General features: G+C 29.3%; 1 protein-coding gene and 1 pseudogene across 3 annotated transcripts; one reads left to right on the top strand and one right to left on the bottom strand.

Moving 5' to 3' along the window:
• Positions 1-662: 662 nt before the first annotated feature.
• On the bottom strand, positions 663-2651 carry LOC114176192 (protein ELF4-LIKE 4-like). Its single transcript, XM_028061144.2, has 2 exons — positions 2407-2651; positions 663-1263 (listed from the first exon to the last, which is right to left on the bottom strand). The coding sequence occupies exon 2, from the start codon at positions 1201-1203 to the stop codon at positions 859-861; it is 345 nt and encodes a 114-aa protein (XP_027916945.1). The 5' UTR covers positions 1204-1263; positions 2407-2651; the 3' UTR covers positions 663-858.
• A 9636-nt stretch (positions 2652-12287) lies between these two features.
• On the top strand, positions 12288-13401 carry LOC114176738 (stress-response A/B barrel domain-containing protein UP3 pseudogene; annotated as a pseudogene). 2 transcript variants are annotated; one of them, XR_014993586.1, is made up of 2 exons: positions 12288-12441; positions 12520-13401. The product of XR_014993586.1 is annotated as a stress-response A/B barrel domain-containing protein UP3 pseudogene, transcript variant X1 (transcript). The 2 variants fall into 2 exon arrangements; XR_014993587.1 differs by having other exon boundaries at positions 12318-12417.
• Positions 13402-13592: the final 191 nt, after the last annotated feature.

Here is a 13592-nt window from a genome sequence, read left to right on the forward strand (position 1 = left end):
TGCTGGTGTGATATGGGGAACCAAAAACACTTTATCTTATATTATAAAGCTGCTCTCTTCCATCTGTTTCAGAGCATCTTCACACATATGTATGCAGTTCTCAGTTGTCACTCCCACAGAGATAAACCAGGTATGGTTTTCTTGGTAAGGAAACTCTGGCTACATGCGCATAGGCCAAAAACAGTGTCTGCAACTGCAACACCCTTCTCACTTTCAGTTCTTCGCTAAAGTAAGATCTGGGAACAACATTTTGGTTCGAGATATAAAGAGAATAAAGGTAGTCTATGACGAGTTTCCATCAAAACTAGATAAGAGATGTGAAAAAGAATGACGGACAAAAAACTATCAAGACCCTTTGGCCCTTAGCCCCTTTTGACAAGCAGAAAGAAACTCAAGAAAAAAAGTTTATCAAAGCTAAAAGCCCTTATCTCTTGCAAAACCTCATCATGGCATGGAAAAAAGCATATAAACAAGAAAGGTCCATCTCATTATAATCCATCACATGTTCAAATCCAAAGGGAAAAAGCAATCACGTTGAATAGGAAACAAAAGGGGTTGTTCTTATTCACCTTTTGAAAGACAGCAGCATGATTAAATAGGCACACAAACATGTTACATTCCTATTAGATCCACAGTCACAAGGTTATGATAGAACTCAGAAATTCCGGAAAATCATTTGTTTTTATTTGAAATGTAAGCAGTAAGCGATGAGCTAGAGAAAGTTCTGTAATACAAGAGGGCTTCGGCTACAGAACCTAATCTTGATCTACCCCTCAACACAATTGTTATATCGTGCATCTCCACCAAGCAAAAAAAGAAAAGAAATTAAAAGAAAAAGAAGAAAAACAAAAAAGTTCCCTAAAGAGGCCTGTGTCGTTTGTGGCCAGCTTTGCCGTCAGATTTTACAGCACCACTGGAATCCCCTTCGGAAGAAACCTCCATGGATTTGGTAAAGGAGCTCGAAAGATCCGCATAAAGGTCAACCACTCTTCTGATGTTGTTGTTAAGCTCCCTAATAAGGCCAACGTTTCTGCTGAGATTGTCAGGGACCTTGGACTCGTGATTCTGGTTTATCTCATTGATGAGTACCCGGTTCTGATCCAAGATGTCCTGGACTTGAACAAAGCTTTTCTTAAACGTTTGCAAGATCTTGTTATCAATCTGTGTACCGTTGCCGAGACCAGAGAATGTGTCTCCTTCCATGTTTTTTTTTTTTATATTTTTTTTGTTGGAGTCAAAAGCTTGATCGAGTCAGAACCAGCCCTGCATCATGGGCGAAAAGAAGATGATGAGAAGAAAGAACAAAATATGTGAAATACAGAAAGCGTTTCAACATATTTTTTTAATTTATCCATAATCATATCCTTCTATGTGTACCTGCCTGCACTAACCAAAACAGAGAGACAAAACATAAGCAGTTTTGGAATTGTTTAAGGCATTGGGCAGATAAGACAAGCTCTGTAGTAGAAATCATGACCACCATGAGTTTCTTTTCCAGAGGAATCAGATTATAAACTTCAATAACAATAATAATTATTATATTTATTATTAATATTTCTACTGTTGCTATTATTACTATTATTATTTATTATTTATATTGATGGGGTAATTTTTTAAAAATGATGAGACGGGAAAAAGCAGATCCCATTTCCATAAAAGGACCTTTTTTTAATGTACTCAGAAAATACCTACCTAAAGCACAGAGTTCCGAAGAAGAATCTAAAAGCCACCCCCACCCAAAAAAAAAAAACAGTCAATGATGCAGAAGAGATGATATTACGAAGTACGACAGCAGAGACAGTATCATTAACCCTTTTCAAGCAAAATTACGAAAAACAAAAATAGCAGAAGTAAGTAACCGTCCAAATGTTAAACTTTAAACTCAAATATACACGTTTAAGAAAAACAAAACCCCCATTTAATAATCTCAGATGAGCATTAACACTCAATAAAACTCAGCAAAATCCAAATTAACTTAACTACAAAGAATTAAAATATTCCAAAGGAACTTGGAAAAGTTTTCTCGATATAAACAGAAATTGGTCAGACAATAACAGAAAAAAAAAAAACATTTGAGTTTTGTGGAACCAACAAATTGTAATTGCTGAGATCTCGTGCGAATGTTTTAGTGAAGGAGGCGAAGGAAAAGAAAAGGAGCTGATAAAACCAATGAGTGGGTGAAACTGAGATCAAGAAACTCCTCATGAAACAGTTGTTGTGGGAGAAAAACAAAGAGAAGAGAACAAAATTCACATTTTATGAAACTATGGCGCGTTGTTAATTGATTTGTTTTGAGAAATTAATGTAAAGGTAAAAATAAATAAAAAAATAAAAAGATTGAAAAAGTTGTTTATACTAATATGAATAAATGATATTATAATAATTGACATGAATGAAAAATGGTACCTTGAAAGTCTGAAGCATTATATTGAGGGAGAAGAGACAGAGATTGAAAGGAGAGACGAGGGATTCCCGAGGAGCAGTGAGTAATAAAGATCGGCGATTGAATCGAATCTGCGGAGCAAAGGGGCTGTCCTCTGAATTCAGAAAGAGAGAGAGAGAGAGAAAGAAAGAGAGAGAAAACAGAGAATATGTAGATTTGACAGTCACGCTCGGACCCCTTTGTGTCTTAATATTTAGCACTATTCTATAATCAATATCCACCTGTTTTCTCATTTTCATTTTATATATTACAAACACTATTCATTTTATTTTATTTTTTAATTTCATCAAATATATTTTTATCTTTTAAAATACTCATTTAGCTTCTTATCTGTTAAATCTGACTCAACTAGGCTTCTCATATCACTGTCTCAAATTTAACCGACTTTATTAAATTATTTGCTAATTATGCTTAGCAGTGAAAACTTCTTTCCCTCCCTTCTAGTTTTTTCACTTACAAAACTTTATTCAGTTTTTCTTAATCAACAAGTTAATTAATGTTAACAGCACAAAATATTTCAAATATATTTAATTTACTTTTCATAATTTCATAAGAGTGGTGGGATTTTTTTTGTTTGACGACACGTGGCTGGTTGATGATGTAAAGATTTGTATGATGAGAGGACCCTACTTTTGCCAGCAAAGCATGTACCGATTCTTTCCTTAATATTCAGAATCAAACGAATTATGATGGGCGATCACAGGAGTTCCAAAATTTCTGTCGGCCCAATTTTTATATTAAGTGAATGTAACTACCATTTACTCTGATTTAATAATATTTTTTATATTTTTTATTAATTTTTAACTTAGTGTGATCTTTATATTTTTCTTTTAAATTTAGTATACTTTTTTTTGTTACATTGATATTAACGTTATTTCCTTTTAAATTAGACAATAAACATGTAAAAAATTTCAGGATATTAGTAGAATTTATAATAAAAATATTAAACTATTGTTGTAAATATAGAGATTAAAAATTCTATTAATGATGACAAATATATTAAAGATTAATTTAAAGTTAACAAATTTTACTAGACAAAAATTAAGAAATATAAAAAAAATAAGATATATTGGTCAGATGAGATTAGCCTACTTTTCACTTTTGTCCTTTGTTAAAATTAAATAGATCAAATTAATATATATATATATATATATATATATATATATATATATATAGAGAGAGAGAGAGAGAGAGAGAAGCACCCTTCCCTTTTATTAAAAATATTAAAGAATTGAAAATATAAAAAAAATATTGTTTACATGTACTTTATGGTTTTATATCAATCTTTGGTTTTTAATATATTTATCTATTGGTTTATTTAGTAATCTTTAAATTCTGATTTATAATTTTTAAATGAGTGCTTCAAATAATAATAATAATAATAAGAGAAGAAAGGAAGAAAATGGAGAAATTGAATTGGAAAGTTTTTTTTTTTTTTCAAAATTTGCTCTTTTAAAATTCAACTTTCTCTTTCTTTTTCAACTAAACATTATTGGTGCTCCCTTATTTACTTCTTCTGAATAAAGGTAAACTGTAAATAGCTTGTTGAGGTGAATTACCATATATGGTTTAAAGAAAAATACTTGGCAAATAACATAAATGGTTTGATTATCTTAATCTTTAAGATTGTTTAACTCAAAGTTTCCAATAGAATTTTGAAAAAAAGAATTGTGAAAATGAGTTTTAACAATTTAATTTTTTTAATTGTGAGTGAAAATGCAGGTTAAATAGATTTAAAAGTTTAATTTTCACATCCTATTTTGAATGATTTAGCCATAACATTGAAGCGTTGTATTGTGTTTTAGGTTTAACAAGGTATTTTTTACATCTCCAACCATAAGGTTTGAAAATGGAAAAGAAAAATAAATTTTGTCTAATATGTTGTGAATCCCTAAATGTTTGAGATTTGTGGCATGAATCAAATAAAGAAATGTAAAAATGTTTAATTGTATGATGAGACATTACTACTTTATGTTTGGGTTGTCATGGATCGTATACAAATACTGATTCCAGCGCGATCCCACCTGGAGAATACCCAAATAATTCAATGTTTTCAACAATTTCATCATTTACATTCTTTATGCAATCTCACGTGAAGAAAATACAAATTTATCAACAATTTATGTTTCGTTTATTTTTATAAAACAGATTTAGTAAAATATGAATTTGTCTTATTTTTATTTAATGTAAAATAAAAAATAAAAAAAACTTATAAGAGTGTGGTCAATTTAGTTTTCTCTACGAACATTATCAAAAAGTTTCTAGTTTGATCAATTTAATTAAAGGTGTAGGAGGAATTAAACAAAGATAACGTTATATATACATATAATTTTTTATAACTTAAATAACGTATATCTGTCTTAAACATCTTTTCTAATATTATTGTTACTTATAATATTGTTATGCATCTCATACAGGATTATTCCTTTCTAAAAATAATTAAAACTTGAAATATCTTCTTTGGAACTGTTTTAAAATTTTTCAGAAATCTCGTTTCAATCATTAAAATTAAGTACTTCCAATCCTAATATTGTGGATGAAATGTTTAATAATCAAATCATTCAGAGGATTTATTTCAATACATTATTTTATAGGTCTGATTCAACTATTTATATATATAATAAGTCTTCGTCAATTTATATGAAAAAATGTATGTATAATTCCATTGAAAAATGAACCATATCTTAAATCGGATCAAATTATAACTATTTAAATAAATTTTATAAGAATAAGATCAATTAAGAGGAACAATTGTTGTTATTATGAAGAAATATTTTCTAAAGGAAATATATTATTTATATCTATTTATCAAAAATCGATATGAGGTGATATATATATATATATATATATATATATATATATATATATATATATATATATATATATATATATATATATATATATATATTAATAAATATTCATTTATTAGTACGTTATGACATTTAAATTTTAAGAAACTAAGATTTATGATATCTTAAATAATGAATTTTAAATATAACAATCTTACAAACTCAATTTATAAAGTGAGAATAACAAATTTTGTTAAAATAAATTCTAACTCATGACTTTGATATTATGTTAAAAAGTATATTTTAAGTATAACTTAGTCTTATAAAACCAATTTATAAAATGAGATTTACATTTACTTGTATACTTTAAATTGACATTATCTCTATTATTAGAAAGAATTTGCTTTCTTAAATAAATAATTTTAATTAATCAATTTAATTAATCCTTTGACATAAATGTAAGTGACATGAATTTTATGTTGAAAACTAGTTAGATGCTAAGAAACCTTAAGAAACAATTATAGTATAATTTTAAAAACAAAAAAAGGATGTTAAATCTATGACATAATTTTTTTTTTCATTACTTGAAGTCACCTACTTCTTGAACAAATTATTATAAAATCTATCTACTTTTTTTATTAACAACTAATTGGTGGGAAAAATATTAAAGGAGATAGAAAGGAACTATATTTGATAAATTATATTATTAATAAAATTTGAAAATTATCAAAATATACAATTTTATCATAAACGGTATGCCACATTATTAAAATGGACTTTAATTAAAAATAAAAACAAAATTATTGATAGGCTGGCAGATTCACATTGCACTAAAATACAACATAAAATAAATTATTTAAAAATTCCTAAATACAGTTATTTTTGAACATTTTAACATTTCCATCTTTCATTTTAATAAAGAAAAAACGCATACCATTTTTTCATTCGAGAATCAGAGTAGTTTATACATTAATAAAGATATCACTTCATACAGTATAATTTACAATTTAAATTATTCAAAATATATATGAAATACATATTTTATTTTTATTATAAATAATATAAATAACTGTTGATATATACTAAACGGCATCGCATTCCTGAGTTATAAATCGTTTCCCGACCTCTGGAAAGTTCTTTACCATTAATAAGTATAAATACTGAAAGCAACAATCTGATAATGATATATGGAAAAATGTTTGTTCCGTTTGATATGATTTAATTTAAGGTAATGTTTGAATTATTGGTACACTTGTAAAAATATGAGAGATGGAGAAATAGGTTTAGTAAGATATTTTATGATTAAGTTGTCTGTAATAATTCCCATAAAAAAACGTTGTGTTTGATAATAATTGGATTTGGACAGGTACCGTATATAATTGTACGAGAAGAAGAAGAAGTGGATGAGGAAGGATAGTGGAAATCCAAACGGGGGTACTGGAGTCAACACCAACGTGATTCTCAATAGGATGTTGTTGTGTTGGATATTTATAATGTTTTGTTTGGTGTATTAAGAAAAAAACAGGTACAAGGAAATCTGAGGTAACTGTTTGGGGCGAATCGGAGAAGGACACGTGGAAATGGTGAGATTAATAATGTGAAAAGCGTGGGTCCCACTAAGAAGTGTGGTGTCCAAAGCTCATAAGAGGAACCGGACACGCTACTTTTGGCCTCACCATTGGAGACCCATGTATATATTATTGGTGTCTTCAAGAACAAGAAAAAACGCTGTTGAAACTTCGTAAACACAACGTTTTTTACGTTGTACACAAATGATAAAATCTCAATTGCTATAAACCTCTCCAATTTTTCAACAAAAAAATAGAGTTATATTTGCGTATTTGTGGATTGATTTGTTGTGTTAACTATTTTCTTGTAAAATAAAACAACTTGGAGTTGCTTTTAAAAGAACACGTTTCAGTTTTTTCTATTTCTTCTTTTCAATATTAGTAGTAGCAGCGTCTTTATTACTCCGGAGAAACAAATATACAAGCAGCGGTTGCAGGATTTGAATAACACATTCACTTATTGGGGTGACTTAACCGGAAACTTCGTCATTTGTCGATGTCTGATTTAAGGTTAAATCTAATACACAAAATCTTATCGATAATGGTAAGTGTTGTTTAAGTAATGGCCGTGCGAATAAGAGATGCAACCTTTTACTTTTGACATTGTTTGTGCTTTGTCATTTTTCCATTTTCTATCTTTCTGGTCTCCTTTGTAATTTTCTAAGAAGAAAAGTTTTTTTTTTTTTTTTTTAATTTGATAATTCCTTATTGGGTTGTCGTTTTCAATTAGTCAAATTAATCAATTTTTGGGATTTCCTTTTTGGATTGAAGTTTATAAAGGAGGAGTGTTATGCTATGCAATTCGTTTCCCGAGCAAAATGACATGGATCTTTCAACAAGAGGCAACAAACATTTGAATTTATGTAAATATAATTTTCATATAATTAAAAAAGTACAATAATAAACTTATTTTAAAATACATAGATAACATTATAAATGTTTAATAAGTACCAGCGTAAGAAATTCGAAAGGAATCGAAAATTATGTATATAGTCTCTGTCATTTTTTTATACAAATGATCTTTTATAGTTTATTAATGTCAAACTTTTTCGTATTTTTCTTCTAAGAATATAATTGTTTCTAGGTTTATGGTTCGACATCGATCAATGAATCCAATCTATTTAACGCGAATTTGTTTATATTTGACTAATAAACTTATATATTTTTTAATCTGATTTCAAGTAATTGAGTGTTATGACATCTACTATTAAAATGAATTTGACTAACAACTCAATTATATTATGAATCAAATTCACACGTATATTTATATTAATAATTTCTCTTTTAATACGGGTATTGATTTCAATCAACAATGTATTTCTTTTCAAGAATCATATTTTGATATTTTTTGTTATTAAAAAGTGAGACGATGAATGAATAAAAAAGATAAAATGATAAATGATATAGATGGATAAGAGAATGAAAACGAAGGTTTTATAGAAATGTAAATTGCAGTAAAATAAATTATCAATAATAGAACAATAACTAATAAAGTAAATCAACGAACGAAAGTGATAACTTAAATTGCCTCAATTCACATGAGATTAATCACTTTTCCCATTCACAACGTTATCGAAATATTTGAAATTATATCGAAAATTTATCACTCCATATTTATAATTGAACTATCTATTTATATTTTCTCTCTTTTCTAACACTTACTTGATAATTAAAATAAAAAAGTAATAATACATAAACTAAAGTAATTGGTTTAAACTACCCAAATAACATTAGTTGTTCTAATTGATCCCAAGTTCCGCATTTATTATTGCACATAATTTTTCCTTAACATTCATTAACAACTGAACAACTAATTATTTAAGTTATCAACTGAACTTCCTATTACTCTTTCCATCTTGAATAACCAAATTCTCTTTTCAATAGCAATAAGAAACTTTATATATACTGGTTTTGAAGCATTTGAGAGAATAACATTGAACCTTGGTATCAGTTACCAATTCTTCAAATTACTAACTCAGCCATCACCTGTAAAGAAATACACTATTAAAATTCAAACTGCAAACACGGTCATTAACAAATTTTCAAAGCTACAAACAAAGACACCACCTGCTCCTGCATTTGCCATCTTCAATGCTAAGAAATACGAAATGAATAAAAGGGACAGCCATAAAAGAAAATCTTATTACGCACCTACTTTTTAAATACGTGCAACAATAACTACAAAAGCAAAACAAAACTCATCTGACTGCACTTTGCTTGGTTCTAACAGCAATCCCCTTTTGCTCTTTTTCATGTATGATAAATTATAAATACTTTAAATGAAGTATAAGTGTGACGTCAATCTTTAATTGCTAAGAAAGAGAACCTGGGTTCTCAGAACGGCACTTTCATCTGCATTGGCTTAGTATTTAATATACCTATGCTTCTTTCTTTCTGATCATCAATGCCATTGTAATATGAACCAACATTTTCTGGGATTGACTTAGGTATTAAATTCAACTTTTAACATGTTTTTTTTTTTTTTCAGTTCAGAGTACCTTTAAAACAGTAAATTATAAAATGAGATTATTTGATCAGGTATATAAAAATTATCATCATGTCGGACTCATTCCTGACCATTTTACAAATGAAGTCGCTGTTTCAAAATGGTTTATGCGCGAATTAGGAAATAAGAAGAGTCGCTAGGAGTGCTTACGATCTCTCTTTCCTAAATTCAAACGAAGTCGCCATCCATGAATCCTAGCAACATTGAGATGAAGTTGGTGTAGGTCTCAGTCTTAGTGACTTCAGTTTTGATTATTTTTTTAGGATTAAATATGTTTTTATCCGTTAATTTTTAGTAAATTTTGAAATTAGTCAATTTTTATACTTTAAATTAATTTAGTCCTCAATCTTTTGAAATACGTGAATTTAATCATTTTAATCAAATTTTGTTAAGTTTATTTGACATTTCAAGCGCATTTCATTTAATATTTGACTTAATATTAAAGAAAAAATGTGTCAAACCGTATAAACAACTCAAATACAATCATGAAATGCATACGAAACATCAAATAAACCTAACAAAATTTGATTAAAAGAACTAAATTCATATATTTCGAAAGATGAATAACTAAATTGGTCCAAAGTTTCAAAATAGACTAATTCCAAAATTAACCGAAAGATAAAGGACCAAAAACATATTTAACTTTTTTATTACTATTTTATTTGAGTTAATTTCTTTTGCATGTAAAGACGTGGAACTAAGGTAACATAGTAATTAATATGTATCAAAATGAATTAAAGTTGAATTGTCTAAAAATAAAATTTTTTGAAATTTTTCATAAAACTAGAATTAACAAGATATTTATTTCATAATATACCAAAAAGTACAAGTGGATTGAAAGACTAAAAATAGACAAAATTACTAATGTTAGAGACAATTGCTACTGTGATATCCTTCGTTTCTACGATATAAATTTATTCCATAATTATATTCCAACTTTAATGTGATAAATTATTTATATTATTAATTTTCATATACTTTACTATTTTTTTTTATAATCAATGCTCTAATATTTATGCTCATTTTTCAATTTAAAAAATTAAACATACATATAATTTAATCACACACAATTTGGATTTGGAAACTAAAATACCTCCACAGTAGAAAAAATAAATGAAATAATAATATAACAAAAAAAAGCTACAAACTAATTTTAAAAAAAAAATTAACAAACGAAAGTCACCATGAAAGGAAACAGTTTCAACACAAGTTGGTAGGAGTCCTGACGATTTCCTTTTTATCAAATCATAAAAGTTGCTATGCATCATGGCAAATTCACTTTTCCACAAAAATCGCTATTATTCCTGGTAACTTTTGTAATTATTTTGTCAACCCCCTATTTTGTTTAGAAAAAACTGACCAAAATCTGTAAATTAATCTTTAACATGGTATCAAAGCTATAAGTTAAAGTCCATCCTACTAAGATTTGCTTTTTTGTTCTTATCGAAGAATTTATTATTTGTTGGATATTCTACCACACATCGAATTGTTTTCAGGACCACCTATTAATATTTAGTACTATGTACTATGCTGAACATGTATATATGTTGGTGTGAGTTGGAGATCTTAAGTCAACAAAAAATAAGGTCATTTTACACTAATATATAAGTAGACGCGAATCTCACCTGATTAAAAATTAGTTTTGTGGAATTGAATTAGATTTAAATTCCAGTTCTTGCTAACAAGCTAAATACATATTATTATTATTATGAAGCACAAACCTATTAAGAATTAGGCTGTTGTACCACGTTAATAACAAAATTTTTATAAAAGATGGAGCTTTCTACATCAAATTTCAATACCTATGCTGGCACTAATCTTTTACTCCCGCCGCAATAATGGAAGAAACACAGAACTGAGTTCATAAATTGTTTACCTTCAAACTAAAAAGAGATGGTGAGAGGAGAAGCAATCCGTGCATAACCTTCATTTTGGTGCCATTGGAAATAATGCAAGCAGAGACAGAAACAAAGACATGTCCCTACTTTAAATTTGTATATCATGCTTTCATAAATTCACTTGCAAGGCTAAGCTACAATGAACGAATTAGAAGATTTAAATTCCAAACAATAATGATATAGCCTGCTCCATCATTCCACCTATGTCAAAACAAACTTAAAGTAAGTACAGATATCAAACATACAAAAAAAATCTCTTACATCTTAGTCCCTTGTTTATTGTCTTTTCTTTTCTAAACTGTAGAAAGATTGTTATGGACAACTAGTTAGTGGCTTCATTTATCTCACCATTAATTGGTGAAAACTTTATGTTACTCACATTTTAGCACAGTTTTTTGCAATATCTCAAAGAAGCATACTGGAATTCTGTTCTACGGGTTCTTCATTGCTTAAAAGGCCTAAAATGTCATCCTGGACAATGTATTTTTGTTTTTTAAGGACTGCACTTTGCATCTTACTCTCCTTATATGTTTCAGATTGAGTCAATTGCCCTTTAATTTATCGCTCTTTCACTAATTTCTTTATTTTGTTGTGTGCGGTATCTCTTGTTTCTTCGAAGATATTTCTCAATCCTTAACAGAAACAAAAACTTGTGAGAGAATGATACTTGGCTTAAATCATTACCTCATAATATCATTCATGTTCATAAACAAGAACCTTGTACAGGGACCTAAAAATATGAGGGTTAACAAAGGAACTCAAACATAAGTTTGTTATAAAAGGAACTGATGGAACTCATTCATGTTCATAAGCAGGACACAAAAAATCTTTCTGTTTTGTACTGTTCCAGTGATTGAGATAAAAATTAAGAAAAAAAATACTTCTTTTAAAATATTCCTTATAGTTTTCTTTTCCTCTTTTCAAGAAAATTTGTTATTATTTTTGCTTTTTTTTAATAAAATAAAATTATTATTTCTATTATCTATTTTGTTCCTCTTCATTTATTTTTATTTTAATTATAATTCCTTTGTATCCGGTGTTGCTAAAGTAGCTTTAATGCATGGGAATTGTAATAAAATGATCGGGAATGAAAAGATGGGAACTTTAATGAATCAGAAAGGGTGTGTGGAAAAGGTGCATTGAAGTGTGTGGATTGAATTTCAGGAGCAAAGGGCACATACTATTTTTTATTGTAGTTGGCATGGTTGTCTAGGTACACTTTTCTCACCTTACCTAGGTAAGATAAGGTCTCATTTATACTATTTTTTATTTAGTTTTTTATGATGAAAGAAATAAAAGAGATAATTGTATGCAGAATTCCAAAGGGAGTACTTGGTGAGATTATCTAAGAGGAAGAGAAGGATGTGTATGGTGGAGCATGTGGTGCTGTTCAAGGTCAAAGACGGCGTGGCGCCGTCGGAGACAGATACCATGCTGAAGAGAATCCGTTCACTAGCCTCCCTGGAACACCTTCTGCAACCCACAGTGGGACCGTTGTTGCGCATCCGAACCACCACCTCCTTCGATTTCACCCTCTTTTACCACGCGCGTTTCAAGTCCAAGCACGATCTTCATGCCTACGCGACGCACCCCACCCACTTGGCGGTGATCGAGGCCAACTCGCCCTTGGTGGAGAACACCATGGCCCTCGATTGGGTTCCGGAGGTTCCCGGAGGCGCTGTTCTGCCGGCGGGCTCCGCCTTGCGAGTGACGTTCTTGAAGTTGAAACAGGATGGTGGAGATGGCGTTAAAGAGGAGATCCTGGGGGCTATAAGGGAAATTCAGCGCGAATTGAAAGAGGCCATTGAGGTGAGTTGCGGGGAGAATTTTTCTGCAGGCAGAGCCAATGGATTCTCCATAGCTTCCCTTGAAGTTTTTCCTGGATTAAGCGAACTAGAGGAAGCAGATTCCAATGAAGAAATAGGGTTGTATGAGAAGAATGATAAGATCGCGAAACATCTTGAGAGGGTGATGGTGCTTTATTATGTGGTGCCATAGTGAGAACTGAGTCACCACCATCTTTATTAGTTTGTTTATGTGATCTTTTATGGTGGCGTCCTGCAGTGTGCTATATCTATAACAATAATAATGGACTGCAAAACTTGGTATATTTTGATGGTTTGGTGGTACAGAACATTGTTTGTGTGTATGAATATTGAAGAATTGGATAATCAAGAGAAAAATATTTATCCATTAACTGAGAGCTTTTCTTTGTCTTCCCTTACACTTCAAGGCTCGTCTTATCATTTAAAAGTCACACTAAATTATCAGTCTAATTAATTAGGCCTTTATTTGATATTGCCTGAAAAAAAAAATATACCTTCAACTAATTTTTTATAAAGTTGATAAAATTATAAAATAGAATAATTTTTTACTTTTTTATAAAAA

The sequence above is a fragment of the Vigna unguiculata genome, chromosome 3 (assembly GCF_037176805.1).
Source record: "Vigna unguiculata cultivar grain cowpea cultivar isolate G323 ecotype 2 chromosome 3, ASM3717680v1, whole genome shotgun sequence".
In the NCBI taxonomy this organism is placed as follows: Eukaryota; Viridiplantae; Streptophyta; class Magnoliopsida; order Fabales; family Fabaceae; genus Vigna; species Vigna unguiculata.

Bases quoted from the DNA above. Each gene is read 5' to 3' on its own strand.
- LOC114176192 (XM_028061144.2), bottom strand. From the start codon at position 1,203: ATGGAAGGAGACACATTCTCTGGTCTCGGCAACGGTACACAGATTGAT.